General features: G+C 37.3%; 1 protein-coding gene across 7 annotated transcripts in view; it reads right to left on the bottom strand.

Moving 5' to 3' along the window:
- The window catches only part of LOC137192299 (CD276 antigen-like), a 30,957-nt gene extending 11,520 nt beyond the window's left edge, over positions 1 to 19,437 (bottom strand). The window contains exons 1-6 of one of the 7 annotated variants that reach the window (XM_067602870.1): positions 19,333 to 19,436; positions 18,081 to 18,180; positions 11,979 to 12,222; positions 11,836 to 11,890; positions 9,002 to 9,046; positions 1,022 to 1,065 (exon numbers count right to left, since the gene is read on the bottom strand). In XM_067602870.1, the coding sequence (XP_067458971.1) occupies positions 1,022 to 1,065; positions 9,002 to 9,046; positions 11,836 to 11,890; positions 11,979 to 12,057 (223 nt within the window). In that variant the 5' untranslated portion in view covers positions 12,058 to 12,222; positions 18,081 to 18,180; positions 19,333 to 19,436. Of the gene's footprint in view, positions 1 to 1,021; positions 1,066 to 1,340; positions 1,400 to 9,001; positions 9,047 to 11,835; positions 11,891 to 11,978; positions 13,067 to 18,080; positions 18,181 to 19,332 lie in introns of those variants that run through there. The other 6 variants (XM_067602872.1, XM_067602873.1, XM_067602869.1 and 3 more) reach the window with 6 other exon arrangements.
- Positions 19,438 to 23,118: the final 3,681 nt, after the last annotated feature.

Here is a 23,118-nt window from a genome sequence, read left to right as displayed (position 1 = left end):
CATATTAGTGTTTCAGTGTTCATTTGGGCACCTGACTTTTGGTTTAAGACAGACGTGAAAAACTGTGAATCTATCCTTTGACTACCATGTTTATCGGAAAAATGTAAAATCACCAAATATGGAGAAATATTGTTTTCACTAGATAGCAACAATATGAGTTTTTTTTTTTTATTGTGTTTCATATTAATATGAGCATCCAGGTATCAGTAGGAGGCAGGTGGAGATCAACTGGAAATGTTTGGTTTTATGGTGGAAATATTTTTGGTTTTTCATCATCATCAAAACAATCATATCTCAATTTTAAAAAATTAATTAAATTTTTTTTTTGCAGCTGTATACCTTTCCATCCTATTGACACAAACATGTTTTCTCCACAAACATAAACCAATATATTCTGTATGACCTCCACCACTCAGATCAATATTATGTTTTATCTTGCATTGATCATCTTCATGATGAGGTAGAACTGTTCACGTTGGCATAACACTTTAATGTAAAGCAATGCTCTCTTTAAAGAATAAGGCTGGTGGTAAAAACACATCAATGAGCCAAATCGCTGCACTTCCTTCATCAGGAAGAGTTTGGTTACGTTGGTTTATTTAGAAATGGCTCCAAAGACTAACAGGGATCACGTTTTCAGTCCCGCAGGGGAAGTTCTGTGAAAGGCAGACGCCACTGAGTATGTGCGGTTCGTATTGTAAATAACTGATATATTTATCACTTGTGTATTACAGGGCTTTACAGTTGTTTCATTTAATTAGAGGAGGCTGAGGGTCTGAAAAACGCTAAATTTAAAGAAAAAGCAATTGAATTGATTGAAGGAATTCTTCTTGTTCTGGATCACCTACTTGTGTTAGTAATGAGTCTCTGCCACTCTGAACTCTGTCTGTCTGTAAACAAATTATCCCCAGAATGACGTTTCATTTCAGATGCATATTTGTTGCTACGATCTGAACCAGTAAAACCATCACTTCCCTTTTATAGTGCTGTCAGTGAATCGATGAGTGAACAAATTCCTTACCACAAAGAAGTACAATCACGAGGCTTGAAGACGACATGTCTGTACTGGAAAACAAAGATAAAAGATCCTTTGGTGATCTATGATTAATACTTTCTTATAGTTATGTCATACTGTGAAAACACATTACCAGTTTCATTACTTCATTATGAGGCAGACTGTTTTTTGACACATAATATGCAGAGTGCCAAGATCATACTTATTTCAAAACATGAATATTTTTCTTTTTGCAGCTGTTTCCTTCAGTGTTGTCACTTATTAATCCCAATTCATTCAAGTTCATTATGTAAGTGCAACTGTTAAGAAATGAGACGACACTTACCAATCAAAATACTTCACACACACGAGCAGCTGTTCATCCACTTGGCAAGTTCACCTCTGCTGTTAAAAAAAGTGAGTGAGTGTGAAACTATCTGCAGCAGCCCAGTGGCCCCTCCCCTCTTTGCTATCTGATTGGCTATAACTCACAATTCAGGTCACGCAAAGGCACACGCGCACACACACACACACACACACACACACACGAACAATTAACTTAATAAGAGCTTGCATTATCAGATCAATAATATTATGTAATGTGAATTTAAAACGTAACACTTTACAATAGGGTACTAGATCTGGGCGATATAATGAATTACTTTGATTTATCAGTATTTTTGTTCTTGCACAATGTGTAAAAATGTGAGTTATTACAACATGCAGAAAAAGTTGAACACTGCTATATCAGTCATTCTGAGTCATGACAGTCCTGTAAACTGATATTAATAGTTACAGTACAAAAATCATATTCAAAACATCTTTATTGTCCATCTTTGTTGTTTTTGTCTTCAGCTTGCATGACAGTCAACATCAGATACATCACATCATACAAATCATATGTTAGTAAAAGACATTTTACACTCTGAACTGCTTAAAATGATTTGAAATAATTTAAATTAACTCAAGACCAATTTAAGAAGCGCCAGGTACATGAGATTCAAAGCAATATCGTCATGTCTGTTCATTAACTGATGTATGGTATGTGGAAGGCAGGAGCTGAAAGTGATGATACAGGAGATGTCATGTATCCTCTAAGATTTTGTCCGTCATTCATACATACATGCACATCTGCTGCTCCAGGTGGCCGGCTGCCTCTGGCTCTCTCATAGTGTATTTAACAAAACACTGATCTGTTCTCTTGTGTTTGTTGACGAGGTATCACGAGGTCAAGGTCAATTTTATTGTCTCAGTGACATGAGGTATGGCAGGCAGCAGGATCCAGTCTGGGATACAGGCAGTAAACTCACTCTGAAGGTAAATAAAGGCCGAAGGTGCTGCAGCAGACTAGAGAGAGTTGTCTCAGTTGAGACTGATAAGTCTCCCTCAGCTAAATGTACAAAGGGAGCAGCGGCAAGACAGGAAGATCATACTATGTGATATGAATTATCGCTGTCTGGCAACATCGCTTTTACATTCATAACATTTTTCCCAATCACTTGCAGGTTTTCTCAGTTGTTTTGACACAATTGTCTAAAAACACAATACATTTTGCTTTGTTTTCACACAGAATTGAAATGTGAGTTAGGCTTGTTTGTCTAAATGGGTTAAACTGCTCCTCTAGAAAGCATGTGTAAAATACCCACATGTAAAATATTTGAACCAACTGTCACAACCATACAAACATAACTTGTCATCAAAGAATTGATGAATATTTAGATTCAGTAACATGATCCTCTTTTTTTGTACAACCATATATTTTCCATTTTTCCAGCAGGGATCATTTAGGGATTAAGCTCACAACATCGTCACATTTAGAGGTTCTTCATGGCAAGCAGGATGCAAACTCACACACACACACACACACACACACACACACACCCCCAGAGTGAATTACCTTATCAAAAGCATCAGCTGGGATAACGTGTTCATTCAGCATGTGTAGATATGATCAAAATCTAGTGCCTCAAGCAAAATGTAAAAGAGAGTGTTACAAGTGAAGAGGAAAACCAAAATAAAGGCCCAGCTGCTGCCTGCACCACGTTCAGACTGATGTGTTTTTCATGGAGGATAAAGAAAGTTGGCACACAAACCTACTGGACCAGTGTTTATCATGCCTACTGTATCTCCACCAGAATCAAATAAAGGTCAAAGACAAATGGTCATACTGGGTGTGTGAGAGGATTTGCATGTTGGTTGTTGTGTTGGGAGCAAAACAAGCCTCCAGGACACTTATACACCCTCTCTCATGAAGACCAGGGCTCTTCACAAACAAACAAAGATCATCTTGTTGTGTTACCTGTTGCCCACAGAGACGTCACTACTTTGCATCAAGCCTGCAGTTTATCACATGTCTCACTCAAGCTTGTAAGAACATGTTTAACTCCATTCAGGCATTTTTACAATATGTCGTCACACAGATAGAAACTTTAAAATGAAAGTAAAAATACTGATTGACAGACACACCGTGATGAGATAATTATATTGTCCATATTCGTGACACTTTTCTGTTTGCTGCTGACTTTTATTAACTCAAACTTGGAGTTTCTGATTCATATCTCATGCTGCACTGTAACTTTTATTCTGCTGTTTTATTCAATTTTATCATATTTTTCTCTTTTTAACTGTATTTAAATGTGTATAAGGTCAGGTCTCTTGCTGTATGTGTTTAGACAACAATCTTTCACTTCCTCCTCTCCTCTCTACTGTCCTCCTCCTTATTCCTCTGAACCCGCCTGTGATCTCTTCACTCTCGTACCAATGTGGCAACAGGAAAAAGTATAATAGCATAACATCAGCTGCACAACACCCACCAGTCACTCTAATGCATAACATGTCACTTTCATATATGTCATCAAACTGGACTTTACATTGTGCATTGCATTCAGCCTCCACTGTTGCATCATTTATTTATTGTATGTCACATTTTTTCTCTCACATTTCCTTTGTACAGTCAATATTTCATTTCAAGTTTTATATCTCATTTCTCAATTATTATTCTATTTAAATAATAGTAGATAATAGATAACAGATTAAATTTTTAATTCAGTTTTAATACTTTATTTCATTATTTATACTACTTTACTTTTGTTCTGTTTTTATTTTTCTATGTTGCATTTATGTGAGCAAACACCAAGACACAGTCTTTGTATGCTGCATACTTGGCTTATTAAACTGACCACTAGGAGGAGCCACATGCTCCTTCTAGTGGGAACTAGAAGGAGCATGTGGCTAGATATAGTTGGGCTCGCCTCTACACACAGCACCGGCTCTGGAACCAAACTCCTGAAGAGAGGCTGGACTCTCTACTTTTCCTGAGTTGCCCAGGGTGAGAGGCAGTCCTCACAAGTATCCCCACACCCACCTTTACAAAATAGTGATAGTGGCCAGACTCCAAATGGAGATGTTGTGAGTTATGGCTCACCCAGAGCAACTGAAATCTTACAGCCTGGCCAGGTGAGCCAGGTACACAAGTGACTACTGTAGTATCTGTAAATAATTAATATACACCCTGAAAAACTCTATATTTCAGCAGGGCCAACCTTGGCAAGGACAACCAAGGTGGTAATTAGATTTGTGATCAGAGAAGCAAGTAAAGGTACATTTACAAGGTGAAATGGCCCAGTGTAAATTATTAAATCACTGTCTGGGGAGAGCAGAGTGTATGAATGCTTTCTGTGTTTTATTTATAGTGTATGGGTCATGCTGTATATTTAGTGGTATTCATCACAATTACAAAACCAGAGGTATGGTATATGGGTATATATATTCTACTCATGTGGGGGGTGTGACACCAACAGCAGAGAGGTGATGACATTAAATTTCCTTTTGTGGTCAAGCCTTCAACATGATGGTATGTTCTTAGAGATACAGTAGTAATAAACACATTCTTACCATTGTAAGCAGACCTGTTAAATTTGAGCATTCAAGTTCATTCTTGACCTTTAGGAACAGTATGTGTAACAAATAATCTCAGCTCAAAAGGTCCACTGACTATTTAGAGCTTTTAACTGCATCTCACCATCTGTCCTAAGAGTGGAACTTCAGTCACATGATAATAGAAACAGACAAAATCAACATAATATTCGAGCCTGAATCTGATCCAGAATATGACTTTCAACAACACCAACGACCTCAACAACAAAGATTACAGAACGGACGGCTGTTTATGGACATGCTCAACAAGCTGACATCATCTCACCTGGAAAGTTAAAAAAAACTTTGCAAATGAAGCGTCCAGGGCAGCTGAAACCTGGGCTTTGTCTCACAGGGAGCATTTTTACATATGTTCACCTCAAGTTTTGGAACTTTGACCATTTTTAACATCCAACATCATAACAGAATATAAATGTATATAAATGTGCTTTTGTTGCCTCAACTGAAGCACACACAGCAGTCAGGATGTGAACTTACGTTTACACCTGTTGTGTAGTATTTAAATGTAACTTCAATCTTTAAATGTTCTGTGAACATAATCCAGGCAGAGATTATGTTCAGCAAGGCAACATTACTGGAAACAGAATTTAGTAGAAACGTCATTTCTAGGAGATAGAGTCACATGACCGAAGATTGACATGTATGACGGAGGTCACCAGAGCAAACTCAATTAGCTGATATGAGATGTGGTTGAACGCTCAGAATAAGATAGTTGGTGGACCACTGAGCTTTGATTGTTTTGTAATATAGGACTGTTTGACAGTATGAATACAGGATATTCTTGTGGATAGGCTCAGAAGGTGGGTACATCTGTACATAAACTGTTTTGTACACAAGGTGTCTGTGTGGTTGATGATATCTTTATATCCAGCAACAAAAAGGTAGCGAATAACAATCGCAATAGAGAATACATTGAAGTTACTCATGTTAGGCCTTGGCTACAAGTTTGGCTATCAGCAATAACTAATGATTACCAAAGTTAATTATTAATTATTAAAATCAATAAAAAATATCAATAAGAATTAATAATAACGGGGCACCACCCTGGAGTTAGGGAAAAAGACAGCCAATTCAGTCTCAAAATGTACTAATCTATCAATTTGGAACTTTGATTAATAATTAACTTAATAACTATAATGAAATAATCACCATATCAATAACTAGTAAAGGTTGAAGGATTTTGGAGTTCTTTGCAGAACAGAGGTTGGCAAAACTCATTCTTGTGCAACATTAAAACAGACAGCATGTATGTATATGTATACAAGGTAAAAGAGCAAAACACACAATATTAATCTAGCTATTAGTGTACCTATATACAACTGTATGTGTGTAAGTGGGAGTCCGTGTGTGTGTGTGCATGTGTGCATGCATGTGTGGCAAGATGACGTACGTGATCTAGTGTGATAACATTGTGCGAGAGTTTAGATAGCGGACGTGACTATGGGAGGGAAGTCAATTCAGTTCAATGTATGAAAAACACGTGGGAGAGCTGCAAGCTAGTAGCTGCTGCTGCTCCAGCAGTGATTTTTTAAAATCTTATAGCGCCACCTACAGGTGAAATTGTATCAAATGCTACAGACTTGTTCAGCATCCCCAACTGTACAACTTTGCTGGATTTGTTATCATGGGATATTATATTTAAGTGATACGCAACCTGATAAGTAGTATAGTGGTGTTTCACTAATGGCCACAAGGTGGTGCTATTGGTGCCATGTTTCAATATGTCATGCACATTCTCATGAAGAACTTGTGTACCAAGTTTCCTTTCATTAAAGACAACAAAATTGTAAAAATATAATGTTATAATATTACAGCAGCACTCCTTGTGGGTAGAATTGTATCAAATGTTACACACTTGTGCAGTTTGGCTATATGCACAATATTCCCAAATTTGATGTCAATCCAATTTAGAACTGAAGAGTTTGGTAAACAATTATAGACAAACAGTGATATCCGAAAACAAACAGCTTTTTGGGGGGTCATCTAAATATGGAATGTACCAAGTTTGGTTAAGATTAGATGAAATATGTGCCAAAAGAAGCAAAAAATGTGTTTATCAAAAATCCAAAATGACATTTTTTTATGAGGAAATGGGTGTGGCCTATATCAGTTTACTTGGCATCATCCAACACACTGTGCAAATATTGTTTGGATAGGCCTCACTGTTCATGAGTTATTAAACAAAAACAGCTTTGCAGCTCTCACACAATTATTATACCTACTCTTATATGAGTTATGTTGCTGATATGATACATACTTTGTAAGGGCAGCTGCAGTAAGTACTAAAAGTAAAAAGTAGAAGTATGCGATTCAAAACGCAGTGTTTCTTTGGAGCCGTTTCTAAACAAACTAACATGACCGTAATCTTCAGGGTGAATGTCACCCAGTGCAACGTGTGTCTCACTGATGTGTTTTAAACAGAGGAATAAGATATATCAGGCTTTGGATACACACACAATACTTTAAGTGCGATGAGTAAATTGTTGGTTTGACTCTGCACGAGATTTGCTGACAATAAGTAAAATATAGAAAATGTCCAGACTTATCCCTTTAGTTGTTTCATTAAATCAGAGGAGGCTGAGTGTCTGAAAAACGTTGACCTACTTCTGTTAGGTCTGAATCTCTGTGACCCATGAAGTCTGTCTGTATACAAATTTCCCCTGAAATGAGGCATCATTTCAGACGCATTTTTTATTACTACAGCTCACACCGGTGTTGGGTTTCACTAGCTGACCACATGTGGCCTACTCACAGCACACACACAGAGAACTCTTTTCTTTACAGCAGAAGACACGAGAGCCTGCCTAAGACTCAGTAACTAAGTTATCTAGTGCCAGCAGCTACCACACAAGTCTGCTGGCTGATTTAACAAATACAGGAGCCAAAAAGCAGAGTTAGCTTGCCACTACCTCTAAAAGGACTGCACAAAGGAGTGACCTGGGCCCTCTGACCTGCATGACTGGAGCACCATCTACCCAGCAAAGCCTGCATCCTTCAGCCTTGGAGCCAAACTCATCTCTGCCTGACTCATCCACGGATTCACCAGCTAAAAAGCAGCACAACTGGACTCGGTAACAACTGGGCATAGCCTAGCAACATGTAGTGTAGCATAGCACGGCTAAGCAAGACTGTTTAACTTAATCAATGTACTGTACTAATGTTATTCAGTGAACTATTGCTGTGATGTCTTGTTCATGGTTAGGTTATTGCATAACCACACCACTAAGAGAACCACACAGTTAAGAGGTTTGAAGGCTAGCTCTGCACACTTTGTTTCAGGAAGCACGTGTAGTTCAAGAAGCCACATGGTTTGTTCTGTCGGCCATATTGACTGCATGCCATGTGCTCGATCACCTTGCTGTTGTCTTCTCCCCTACACACATACACTTGTATATAGGTACATTTAGCTAGATTAATATTGTGTGTTTTGCTCTTTTACCTTTTTGTTAAATAAATGCTCTTGGATATACATGTTGTCTGTTTTAACGTTGCACAAGAATGAGTTTTGTGAAACTCTGCTCTGCGAAGAACTCCAAAATCCTTCAACCTTAACTAGCTATTATTATGGTAATTTTGGTTATAGTTATTAAGATAATTATTTATTTGAGTTCAAAATTGATAGCTTAGTAAATTTTATGAGACTGAATTGGCTGTCTTTTTCCCTGGTGCCTCGTTATTATTAATTCTTATTAATAATTTCTATTGATTTTAGTAATCAATAATTATCTTTGATAATCATTTATTATTGCTGATAGCCAAACTTATAGCCAAGGCCCAACACCAGTAAAACCACTACTTCACACTAAATCACAAAGCTTGAAGAAAACATTTCTTCACTGGAAAACAAAGATGAAAGGTCCTTTGTTGATCTATGATTAATACTTTCTTATAGTTATGTCATATTGTGAAAACAGATAACCAGTTTCATTCATTATTGATATATTCATTAAGTTCAATTATGAGGCAGACTACTTCATTTCAGCTGTTTCTTTCAGTGCTGTTACGTATTAATCCCAATTAATTAAAGTTCATTATGTAAGTGCAACTGTTAAGAAATGAGATGACACTTACCAGAAATACTTCACACACAAGCAGCAGTTTTCTCCACTCTGGCTTCTGTTAAAAAGGAAAAAAAATGTGTGAATGTGAAACCACTTGTTCGAGCCAAGTGGTACCACCTTTGCTATTTGATTGGCTATAACTCACAATTGAGGTGCAGAGCTCTGATATGCAATGTGAATTTAAAACATAGTATCACTTTACAGTAGAGTACTAGATCTGGGCGATACAATGAAATAATTTGATTTATCAGAATTTTTGCTCTTGCACACTGTGTAAAGATTATGAGTTATTACAACATGCACAAAAAGTTAAATGCTGCTATTTTAGCCATTCTGAGTCACAACAGTCCTGTAAACTGTGATGTTTATAGTTACAGTACAAAAATCACACTATTATTATATCATATATTTGATGAGTGTAGACGCACTCCTGTCTCACAAGAATACACGTAGTTCACAGTGAGAGTTGAGATACATGCTGCTCGCAACAGGACCAAGAGGACAGAAAAAGTGCAGAAATAACATAATAAAAAATAAAATAATAAAAGCAAACTGTTTGGTAAGTTTGCTTTTATGTCAGCGTGTATTTTCTATAACAGTCATGTTGAGTGTTATAGAACATTCAGTGATTTAGAGCCTCTGTTTTCCTCTGATGAGTTCTGACGACAACTGACTACAGCTGTTTACATCCTGGCATTAGCATTAGCCTGCTTCAGCACCTCTATGGAAACTAATGGACACGGGAGAAAAGTGCATCAGGTGGAACTAAAAGAGTTAAAAATTCAAATTATTAGATTAAATACAAGAAGCTGTACTTTTGATGATCATCCTTTTCTGTGTTGTTTATCCATATAAAATACTGATGCACATCAATGTTGACTTAGTGTTTTTGTAAAAATGAATGTCTTAACTAAGATAACTTCTGTGTTTGCTGTGTGTTTGGTTATATATAATTTATTATCGGGATTATCTTTAAAGTGACACATTAAGATGTAACGTTTTATGTTAACAGACGTCCAGGTCAGACAGGACGTTGGTTGGACCATTGAACAACATAAAGCAGATATGTGATTTCAATTTAGTTTACAGTACAGTTCTGTTGCAATGTGCCAGAGATTACCCTCTAAGAAAGTCAAATTAGGGTCTAACAGTGGGAAATTTAGATGCAATGACCAGGCAGCTTCCATAGCTAATGTTACTAGGGTTGGATAGTGACATCTAGTGCAAATATGTACAAATATGACTTGGTTAAGGTAAACTGTAGTTAATAACAGCGACAGATATGTAGGCCTATCAGTGCATTTTGCAGAGCAAACAGTGGCAGATCTAGAAAACTTTACTTGGGGTGGTAGAGGTTTAGGCATGGTAAACTGTTTGTATTGGCTGAGCGCCATGGTGAAACTATTCATGAACTCCAGTGGTGTAAAACATCTGTCATATCCGATAGAAGAACCAGGTTTAAATTCTAGCTTTTCAAAAACAAGCAACAGCCATTAACCACATCAATAGCTCCAGCCATAACTACAGCAACATGACATCCAGGGACTACAGATGCAAATTAGCTTCGAGCTATCTCTGGTGCAGTGCATCTTTAATGTTTAAAACTGCACACTGTCCTAGTCAATAAATAAATCAATCAATACACCGCTATAGCCACAGCAAAAGGCACAGCTACTTAAGCAGTCTAGATAGATTTTAGTGAGTAAAACAAGCTGAAACTGTAAACAGAACTCTGAAAACTGATGGGTACACCCAGCACCAGCAGGCCACTTGTAATTTTAAAGCACAAACTCAGTGGGTACTGTACAGAAATGAAAGCAGACATAACCTACCTGATGCACGAGCCAATAAATGACCTCAACTGTAAGGATTCTCTGCATTTCCTCCTGGTACCGCTCTTATGTTTTGGAAGTATGACGTGTTTAACAAACACACTCCTAAAGGCCGATAGTGCCTCAGCAGACTAGAAGTATTTTAGTTGAGACTGATAACTCCCCCTCAGCTAAATGCATGAAGGGAGTGGAAAGACAGGAAGATCATACTAGGTGATATGAATTTGATAGTCTTGCTGTCTTGCAGCCCCAAATGATCGATCCACTTTATTTTAAGATGTACATTTTTCAAAAGCTGTTATGTTTATTTTCAAGTGCAGCTTTTTTTTTATTTGAAATGTGACAACATTTATTTACTATTAGAATACTGTTTATAATGCTGTTTATAACCTCGGTATATAATAGAATGTTAGTTTCTTTCATGCTGTTGGTGTATATAGTCATTCACACCTCAGATCAACGGTATTAAATTTTCTATATGTTGTAGTAGCAGCCAGAGGCCAAGCAATCAGCCCGTTCTTAACACGCATGCTTTGAACGGGCACTGCACCTATTACACTTAAAGATAAGTGATGTCTCTTTCCTTTCCTGCAACATGTAAAGTGATTTGGCAGATGTGTGTCAAAGTGTATATCCTCTTCCCTCCGCTGTTAAAAAACTGATGCAAAAGTAACTCTTTGCTCATCTTCAAGTTTTGAGTTTTTGACTCATTGAATAAGAAATGCTTTCAGCTCCAAACCTTATTCCAAAATCTTAACATTTTACACATGCCGTTTATAGCAACAGATTATGATGTACACACGCACACACACACACACACACACACACACACACACACACAGAGTCGTGTATCCATTACTTCAGAGGACAATACACTGATTTAATTTCCCGGAGACTCATCTTAACCTTAACCATAACCACCACATGCCAAACCCTAACCTTAACATAACCCTAAACTAACCTGAACTTTAAACCAAGTCTTCACCCTAAAATTAACGTTAAGGGTACTTACGTTATTTGCTTTTTGTCCTCATAAGTGAGGCGAGTCCCCACAACATGTGGAATACCTGGACCACACACACACACACAGTGGCTGGGAACTATACACCAAAATTCAAACTAAATTCAAGAAATTCAAGAGTACAGAAAACTTACCTAACGGGTGACGGACTGCCAAGAGGAACATCCCTGAGAGAATGAACATACATGTCCCATGCATCATAGAGGAAAACATCCAGCCTCATTCTTATCATGAGTGTTATCACCAACAGTTTCAAAGTTGGATGTCCATGTAAAATAGTCCATGTACTCAGACCATCAGAATGCTTTTTCCTCTTCTGACAGAAATAGTTGAGTACTTTTTGTTGTCGCATCCCTCTTGGAAAATCATTTATGTGACCTGAAGAGGAAAAGGAAATGTGGCTCCAGTATTCTTTGCCGAAGAACAACACATACATTTTCAAGGAGTAGCTTCCTTTTTAGATTAGAGGGAAATCCAGCATGTAAAACGACAAGTTATTAGTGTTACAAGTGTTCAAAAAGCTAGGATGACTTCACTTTCTTCCTTCCAGAAAGTGTATTTCATCTATGCATGTGTGATACCCACAGCAGGTCCAATGGTCACGAAGCCTAAAGAAAATGTTTGTGGTTATCTTTACAGGCAGTGACCTGCAGCTCATCTGTTTAATACGCTATTATAATCTGTGGAATTTCCTGTTATTCTCTGAAACGGATGCACTTCAGTTTCTCTCACACTCTCACCAGCATGTAAGATTGCTTTGACACTATGAATACATTGCATTGTTTAATTTAATTATGCTTTAAACTGCATAGTAGTAGGTTTTCATTTTGGTTGTAATAACTATGCCTTATCATGTTTCTTTCATGGCATAATTCATGTAATTCAGTGCAACTTTCTGTTTTTTTGATTGATTGAATTGTTTATTTAAGTGCCCTGCACCTTTCTGTTGCCCAGCCCATATGGGCTTACAAGACACTAGACCAAAATAACCAAGATGGCCACATGACATATCATAACGTACAGTTCCACAGATTCAGAAATAAAGCATTTCAGAACATTTAGTTTACATGGAAGAAATGTCCTGTTATGATGGATACAATGTTCTCTGTCTTAGCTGCCAAGCATCTCCTATAAATCTCGCTAAAATAAAAATTTCTATATTAAAAAGCCAACTCAACACCTCAACATCGGATAACCAATGTTAAATGTTAAATCATTTACTATGTCTTTTAGGTTTAGGTTTTGTTTGTCATAAACTCGTGCAATATGTGCAACGAAATGCAGGGTGGCAAAAACTTGAAGCTGAGCTAAAAGGACGATAAATAATAATGATTAGAATAAAAATAGAAATGAGAATTGGAAAAATAAATAAAAAGGATACAAATTAGTAGTGTATATTGATCTGGTGTGTATGTGGGCTGTGCAGTATGTAAAAATATACATATGTCACAATTTTAAAGCATCCTGAGACACATCACAACATATCAAGTTTGCAGATGACATCACTCTGGTAGGCCAGATCACAGACGAGTCGGCCTACAGGGAGGAAGTGGAGCATCTGGTGAGCATCAGAGACATTTCGCACCCAAACCACGGACTGTTTACTCCGCTACCATCGGGGGGGGGGCTTTTCTCCTGCTGCTGATTCTCTGCTGAAAAACTGAACTATTTACTCGCTTTATATAACACACTGCAGCACTGCATAAGTGTATAACTGTATGTCTACATGCTGCTCATAGTAAGTTATATCATGCACATCAGCACTTCATGTCTAAATTGCACTCTGGTTAGATGCCAACTGCAACTCGTTAAGTACTTGTACTTGTTCAATGATAATAAAGTTGACTCTAATCTAATCTAAATAACAATTTCTTCAACAATTTCTTACAGCTGAATTTCCACCATAAATTTTCTTCTGGTTCAATCCTCCAACTGAAATTACAGCTGAGACAACATATCAAAAGACCTCCGACCCTTTTGGAAAGACAACAAAATAGGAATAATAGGATCAATTTACGCAGGAATTGACAGTGTGTCAGTTGTGCTTGTTTACAATGTGTTGATATAATGGAGTTTCACCAGTTGTGATATGTCATATTTTCTTTTTAAGATTTAAGTAACAATACAGCGATGTAGGAGTACTCCATTACAAGTAAATGTCCTGCATGATAAATCCTGCTTAAGTAAAAGTACACAAGTATTAACAGTACAATGTAGTTAAAGTATTGCAGTAAAAGTACATGAGTATTATGAGCTTGATGTACTTAAAGTATTGCAGTAAAAGTAGTGGTTTGGTCCCTCTGACTGATATATTATTATATATGACATCATTAGATTATTAATAGTGAAGCATCAGTGTTAGAGCAGCATGTTACTGTTGTAGCTCCTGGAGGTGGAGCTAGTTTACACTACTTTATATACAGTTAACTAGTTTAGTCCAGTGGTTCCCAACCTAGGGGTCGGGCCCCTCCAAATGGTCACCTGTTTCAAGGGTCATCTGTTTTCAGTTTTTGGACTTTTTCTCTAATCTTTGATTTTTGCTGAAATATTGGATCAATTGAACATTTATTGAAATGAAAGCATGTGAGAAGTTTAGAGGGAAAAATCACTATTTGGTGGAGCTGTTAACAACTCATAGACATGTGAAATGTGACCCCGACTACACACTGCTTTTTGTAAGACATCAAAAGCCAAAAAGGTTGGAAACCACTGGCTTCATCTTTAACAATGTGTTGTATTTTAAAAGCTTGTTATATTATCCATTGTGTCAAACCTTCATCTGAAAAGTAACTAAAGCTGTCAAATAAATGTAGTGGAGTAGAAAGTACAATATTTCTCTCTGAAATGTAGTGGAGTGGAAGTATAAAGTAGCATCACATGGAAACACTAAAGTACAAGTACCTCAATATTGTACTTAAGGACAGTACTTGAATTACTTTCCACCACTGAAGTTAAGTCATGTGACCTCGTCATGGCACATCTACAGAAGTGGGATCAGAGAGACTGGTATGCATCCTGGGCATGATGGGGTAGTGACAACTGAAAGTGCATTGGTTTTTTTTTTGTTTTGTTTTGTTTTTGTTTTTGTTTTTTTGTGGTTAACTTATTATCCTTTACATCCATCCCTTACAAAAAAACACATGTGAGTTATCACATGTGAAGTGCTGTTTCATGTGTTGTGAAACATGTGTTTTAACATGTGATGCATTCAGGGGCACATGTGGTTTTCAGACGTTTCAATGTGAAACTTCAGGGGCACGTGGTTTTTGGACATTTCACATGTGAAACTTCAGGGGCACATATTGTTTTCGGATGTTTCACATGTGAAACTTCAGGGGCACATGTGGTTTTCGGACGTTTCACGTGTGATACATTCATGGCACATGTGGTTTTCGGACGTTTCACGTGTGATACATTCAGGGCACATGTGGTTTTCGGACGTTTCACATGTGATACATTCAGGGCACATGTGGTTTTCGGACGTTTCACATGTGATACATTCAGGGCACGTGGTTTTCGGACATTTCACATGTGATACATTCAGGGGCACATGTGGTTTTCTGACATTTCACATGTGAAGCTTTCAAGGGCACACATGGCAACATTCACAATGGATTTGTAAATGTTTATCCAGACTTCATCACATGTGATATAGTCTGGATAAACATAAAACACAAATCAACTCAGAAATTACATGACAAAGACATCTAAATTTATGAACACTTTTCTTCAGTATCAAATCCAGTTACCGTGAGAACAGGAACTGCTCATAGCTAAGATATAACATTTCAACAGGTATAACATTAAGTAAACAATAGGTATAACATTTCAAGGATACAACATTGCCAGATGTAACTGACTCACTGACTCAGTCGCAACATTATACTTCCTGTTTGCATTCCCCAAAGCATTTTGAAGGACTGTATTTGCTAAACTCAGAGAATGAAAGAATAACAAGGAGCGACATAATCCATTAATACTGCCTCAACATTTATTTGATATCCCTTGAACAATGACACTCTCCTCTCTCTTCATTCATATACAGATATTTAGTGTTCTGAACATGTGTGAACATACAGGCAAAAACCACCCCAAAAACCATTTAAAATTGCAAAGACCATTTATTTGAAAACTTCCATAGAACATGCAAAATGATGGCATTCTAGTAAAAGTAAAACAATATCCTTAGATTAAAACTGTAAAACATAAAACTGTAACTCGCTCCGGCACTAATTAGGCTTTAAAGGATTAATCTATATTTTTTATTGTTAACAAATCCCATGAAAAGAACATAACCAAAAATATAAAAATGTATTAGTCCATCTTTTAATACTTTTCCACTGCAGTTTTTAGCAAACGTTGAGTATTGAGTGTGTGTGTGTGTGTGTTTGAGCCACACCGCTGCACTTTGTGACATGTTCCTTCATTATGAAGAGTTTGGAGCCGTTTCTAAACAAACTAACATGACCAAACTCTTCATGATGAAGGAACATGTCACCCAGTGCAGCGGTGTGGCTCACTGACGTGTTTTTAATAGTTTTTGGAACAACAACGGAGTTCTACAGCACAGATGAATAAGATATATCAGGCTTTGATACACACATTATTTTTTAGTAGATCAGTTCATCATTGGTTTTAGGATTTGCTTCTCATTTGGCAATAAGAAAAACAATTAATAAAACGGCCAACAATAAAATGTATCTCATTTCCCAAGATTATGTTCTTATTATATTTTCTTATAATATTATTAATGTCAGCTGAAGAGTCAGTCACACTGGATCTGGTTCAAAAGTAGTTTAGTCGACTTCAGTAACAATCAGTAACTATAAACGAGTCGCTCTGCTGTCCATTTCCATTAACATTCTCTATTTTAATTACAGTTGAGTTTTGTAGCTAGGTAATTTTTATACAAAAGTAGGTTTGTAAAGGTTTACAGCCTGCCAAGGTATTCATCACAACTGCTCCTCAGTCCCTCTCTTCAACTGTTCTCTCATCCTCAGTCCTCTGCAGTGTCTCTGTCCCTATCTCCAGCCCCCACTCACTTCTCCCAGGTCATTTACTTTTCTTGCCAGCCTCTGGCTGTCCACCACATGCCCTCCGACTTTCCCTCCTTTTCTCAACACCTGACTGCCCCATCCATCCTCACACCTGTTCCCACTTCTCATCAGTCCATCATTCACCTGAGCTTTCCTGCCCATTTCCCTACCTGCACCTCATTCCTTAATCAACCTTAATCAATCCCTAATCAATCAGTACATCCCAAGTCTCATATTTGATCTTTCCTCGCTCCTCAATCCTTGCTTGAACCAGAAATTGTTCTGGTCTGCCATCTTGAAGGCCGTCCCAAGTCTCCTATTTCTACTCTGAGATGCGAGGAGCGAGGAGTTATAAGTGAGGAAACACGAGAGCAGCCTTCACGGAAGTCTTTTACCAGCTGACACGCCCCCTTATTGGATATCAGTTATTGATTGGATTCTGCAGCTGATTGGACTGATCTGATACATCAGTTTCATACCGGAGGGAAAACAGATAACAGAGTAAACTCAAATGTATCACTCCCAAGTTTTATATTTTATTTATCTAGTTAAAAATCTGTGTTAATTGTCGGTCTGATCAACAAAAGAACCATAGACAACTTTCTTCATTCATTAGAGAGATTTTTCTTTTCATGATCTGTTATTTCCCCCATTAACTGTTATTATAGATAAAATTAAAGTCAGGGAGAGTCTGCTGTTTGTCAGCAAGAAAGAGTTTAAACACATTTATATTTGACATAATTTGTCATCATTTCCATTCAGTCACATTTGAGGCTGAAAATTCCTGAGCGTCTGCTTTGATATGAGTTACATCATTTCATTTTTCCCTGAAACATTTAGCCCAATAAACCATTTCCACTGTTAGAAAGACACCCTGATCATATTCTGGGTTATTAAATAATGAATTCACTATCAGGATATCAATAAACAATGAATAAATAATATAAACGCAGTCTGCTAGTAAAAATGGTTCATGTGCCTCTGAGCAGGACACAGTATAAATACAGAATGCTTCCAGAGTGTTTCCTCTGATAAGTTCAGTATTTAATCAAACCCCACTGTATGTTAGGTAATACCTCATGTTGATCTACAGAATCTAACATTATTTTGGAATGAAAGAAATCAGTGACAAGTGGAACCAATGATGACACTGTGATTAAAGCATCTGTAGCAAGGCAACTATTGGTGAATTAAGCTTACCTCTGACTCCGGCTTTTAACCCTCAGGTCTTTAAGTTTCTGATTCATGCAGGCCTTTATGTCTGCCTCTGCAGTGCCTGGAAAGTGCCCTTACACTTGAGCTGTCAAAACAGAAAGACAAATATTGCAAGAAAGAAAATAAGATTCATATCACAAGAGGAAAGCACTGTAAATGGATTCAGGATAATGTTGATGCAGAGGTTTTGTAAAAATACAAGGACTATTTCAATTTCAACCCCTGCATGAGACATGCCAGATTGGAGGAAAAAAAAACAAAATTTGGAAATACAATGAACAAAGATTACATACATGGAATAACAAATAATTAGAAAAAACTTTTCAATTGTGCACCATTACATGGAAATGGAATATAGATCAAAGTGTGTGCTGATGAATCTTAGTCCTTCCAGCAAGTAACATTGCTTATATCATAGCTCTGAAAAGGCTGAAATCTCAACAAACGGACAAAAAGCTTCTCAGTGAGATTATATTATTGTTAGGATGGACACACATCACCACAAATCTGCAGCCATAGGCAGACACTGTGAGTCTCAGTTATTTAGTACAATGACAATAGAAAAAAAGAAAACAAAAATACTTTGTTAAAACCATGTATATGATTGTTATCAATCCGACCCTATTTCAATCATAACTCAACTGTATCTCACGTTGTAACTTAAAAACTATAACTACATACAGCAGCAAGGAAAAACTCCCCTTTAAGGGGAAGAAACCTTAAGCAGAACCGGACTCTAGGTGGACGCCATCTGCCTCCACCGGTTGGGTTGAGACGTTATTATACTTATATACTCAAAAGAAAGAAGAGAGAGAGAGAGAGAGAGAGAGAGAGAGAGAGAGAGAGAGAGAGAGAGAGAGAGAGAGAATATGCTGAAGTGGAAGAAATAATTTCTACTACTGGATAACAGGTAGGTTAAGTTAAAAAGTGCCTTTTGATTTTCCTTCTGAGATTCTTCAATTGTACTTAGAATCAGTACGTTAATGATAACGTTGTGCGAATCACTGAGTAACGTTCAGTTAACGTCGACGTAACATTACACCATGCTAAATTCACAGATGAAGCTATGCAACGAATGATTTCACCGAACAAGTAAATAAAAAAACAACTAATTTATGTACTTATAAAAGCATACGACTTAACGTTACAACTATTAGCATCTAACTAGCTAGCTGGCACGGTGTCAAAGTAACATTAGCGTTAAGCTAGTTTTAAATTAACAGTTAACGTTACTCACCACTCACTGCCAGTAATTTACCGTTGCTGAGTATTTTCGCCATCCTCCCCTTGTCAGTTTACCGGCGGAGCTGTGCTCCATCAGTCATACAGTTGATACACATTTTTCTTTAAATATACTAATTTGGTCGTCGTCGAATTGATAAATCACCGCATCCCGATCCATTTCTCTGTCTCCGTCTGTGACGTTAATCTGCTTCCAACGGTCAAAGATGACGATGCATTCAAGTGCACCATCCAAGATTCGTCTTCATCAAAAGCCTTTCTCACGTTTACTTACAGAAGTAAGTGTTATGTAAAGTAATTTTATGTAAAGTAATTTTTTGGTGCAGATTTTACTAACTTTATACGGATTAAATGAAATGAATTAATGAAATGAAAAAATAGGTCAGACATGTAATTGATCAAATAATAAATTACGGAGGTCCCGAAGGCAGCATGGGGAACCCAGAGTGTATGGGCGGGAAGCGCGAGCTCAATACTTTTATTAATACACTCAATACACTTAAATGACGGTGGCAAAATGTCCAGGAAGAGAACATTTTACAAAGAGCACATTTTCAATCCAAAAATGTAAATTCCTCTTGAGACTTGAAACATGTCATTTATATCATGCTAAATCATGTCACATGTGAAATGTCTCAGTTTATATGGAAGGAAAAGCTCTTGAGTTTACATGTGGAATCAATCTGTAACATTATCTTTTTCACATGTAAAGTTTGCAATCACATGTAAAGCTGAAAACATGTTGTCTTTTTCACATGTGAATTTTAAGATACACGAGATTTTTCCAAATGTATGCAATACTTTAACTACATCAAGCTCATAATACTTATGTACTTTTACTGCAATACTTAACTACATCAAGCTCATAATACTTATGTACTTTTACTGCAATACTTTAACTACATTCTACTGCTAATACTTGTGTACTTTTACTTAAGCAGGATTTATCATGCAGGACATTTACTTGTAATGGAGTACTCTTACATCGCTGTATTGTTACTTAAATCTTAAAAAGAAAATATGACATATCACAACTGGTGAAACTCCATTATATCAACACATTGTAAACAAGCACAACTGACACACTGTCAACTCCTGCGTAAATTGATCCTATTATTCCTATTTTGTTGTCTTTCCAAAAGGGTCGGAGGTCTTTTGATATGTTGTCTCAGCTGTAATTTCAGTTGGAGGATTGAACCAGAAGAAAATTTATGGTGGAAATTCAGCTGTAAGAAATTGTTGAAGAAATTGTTATTTAGATTAGATTAGAGTCAACTTTATTATCATTGAACAAGTACAAGTACTTAACGAGTTGCAGTTGGCATCTAACCAGAGTGCAATTTAGACATGAAGTGCTGATGTGCATGATATAACTTACTATGAGCAGCATGGAGACATACAGTTATACACTTATGCAGTGCTGCAGTGTGTTATATAAAGCGAGTAAATAGTTCAGTTTTTCAGCAGAGAATCAGCAGCAGGAAAAAAGCTTTTCCTCTGTCTGCTGGTGCGGGAGCGGAGGCTTCTGTATCGCCCCCCCCCCCCCCCCCCCCCCCCCCCCCCATCCATCCTCACACCTGTTCCCACTTCTCATCAGTCCATCATTCACCTGAGCTTTCCTGCCCATTTCCCTACCTGCACCTCATTCCCTAATCAACCTTAATCAATCCCTAATCAATCAGTACATCCCAAGTCTCATATTTGATCTTTCCTCGCTCCTCAATCCTTGCTTGAACCAGAAATTGTTCTGGTCTGCCATCTTGAAGGCCGTCCCAAGTCTCCTATTTCTACTCTGAGATGCGAGGAGCGAGGAGTTATAAGTGAGGAAACACGAGAGCAGCCTTCACAGAAGTCTTTTACCAGCTGACACGCCCCCTTATTGGATATCAGTTATTGATTGGATTCTGCAGCTGATTGGACTGATCTGATACATCAGTTTCATACCGGAGGGAAAACAGATAAGAGTAAACTCAAATGTATCACTCCCAAGTTTTATATTTTATTTATCTAGTTAAAAATCTGTGTTAATTGTCGGTACATCATTTCATTTTTCCCTGAAACATTTAGCCCAATAAACCATTTCCACTGTTAGAAAGACACCCTGATCATATTCTGGGTTATTAAATAATGAATTCACTACCAGGATATCAATAAACAATGAATAAATAATATAAACGCAGTCTGCTAGTAAAAATGGTTCATGTGCCTCTGAGCAGGACACAGTATAAACACAGAATGCTTCCAGAGTGTTTCCTCTGATAAGTTCAGTATTTAATCAAACCCCACTGTATGTTAGGTAATACCTCATGTTGATCTACAGAATCTAACATTATTTTGGAATGAAAGAAATCAATGACAAGTGGAACCAATGATGACACTGTGATTAAAGCATCTGTAGCAAGGCAACTATTGGTGAATTAAGCTTACCTCTGACTCCGGCTTTTAACCCTCAGGTCTTTAAGCTTCTGAGCCATGCAGGCCTTTATGTCTGCCTCTGCAGTGCCTGGAAAGTGCCCTTACACTTGAGCTGTCAAAACAGAAAGACAAATATTGCAAGAAAGAAAATAAGATTCATATCACAAGAGGAAAGCACTGTAAATGGATTCAGGATAATGTTGATGCAGAGGTTTTGTAAAAATACAAGGACTATTTCAATTTCAACCCCTGCATGAGACATGCCAGATTGGAGGAAAAAAATCAAAATTTGGAAATACAATGAACAAAGATTACATACATGGAATAACAAATAATTAGAAAAAACGTTTCAATTGTGCACCATTACATGGAAATGGAATATAGATCAAAGTGTGTGCTGATGAATTTTTGTCCTTCCAGCAAGTAACATTGCTTATATCATAGCTCTGAAAAGGCTGAAATCTCAACAAATGGACAAAAAGCTTCTCAGTGAGATTATATTATTGTTAGGATGGACACACATCACCACAAATCTGCAGCCATAGGCAGACACTGTGAGTCTTAGTTATTTAGTACAATGACAATAGAAAAAAAGAAAACAAAAATACTTTGTTAAAACCATGTATATGATTGTTATCAATCCGACCCTATTTCAATCATAACTCAACTGTATCTCACGTCGTAATTTAAAAACTATAACTACATACAGCAGCAAGGAAAAACTCCCCTTTAACGGGAAGAAACCTCGAGCAGAACCAGACTCTAGGTGGACGCCATCTGCCTCCACCGGTTGGGTTGAGACGTTATTATATTTATATACTCAAAAGAAAGAAGAGAGAGAGAGAGGGAGAGGGAGAGAGAGAGAGAGAGAGAGAGAGAGAGAGAGAGAGAGAGAGAATATGCTGAAGTGGAAGAAATAATTTCTACTACTGGATAACAGGTAGGTTAAGTTAAAAAGTGCCTTTTGATTTTCCTTCTGAGATTCTTCAATTGTACTTAGAATCTGTACGTTAATGATAACGTGCGAATCACGAGTAACGTTCAGTTAACGTCGACGTAACGTTACACCGTGCTAAATTCACAGATGAAGCTATGCAACGAATGATTTCACCGAACAAGTAAATAAAAAAACAACTAATTTATGTACTTATAAAAGCATACGACTTAACGTTACAACTATTAGCATCTGACTAGCTAGCTGGCACGGTGTCAAAGTAACATTAGCGTTAAGCTAGTTTTAAATTAACAGTTAACGTTACTCACCACTCACTGCCAGTAATTTACCGTTGCTGAGTATTTGCGCCATCCTCCCCTTGTTAGCTTACCGGCGGAGCTGTGCTCCATCAGTCCGATCATGTCAGGGTCA

Source organism: Thunnus thynnus, chromosome 11, assembly GCF_963924715.1.
Source record: "Thunnus thynnus chromosome 11, fThuThy2.1, whole genome shotgun sequence".
Classification (NCBI taxonomy): domain Eukaryota; kingdom Metazoa; phylum Chordata; class Actinopteri; order Scombriformes; family Scombridae; genus Thunnus; species Thunnus thynnus.
This window is presented reverse-complemented; position numbering and strand designations above follow the sequence as displayed.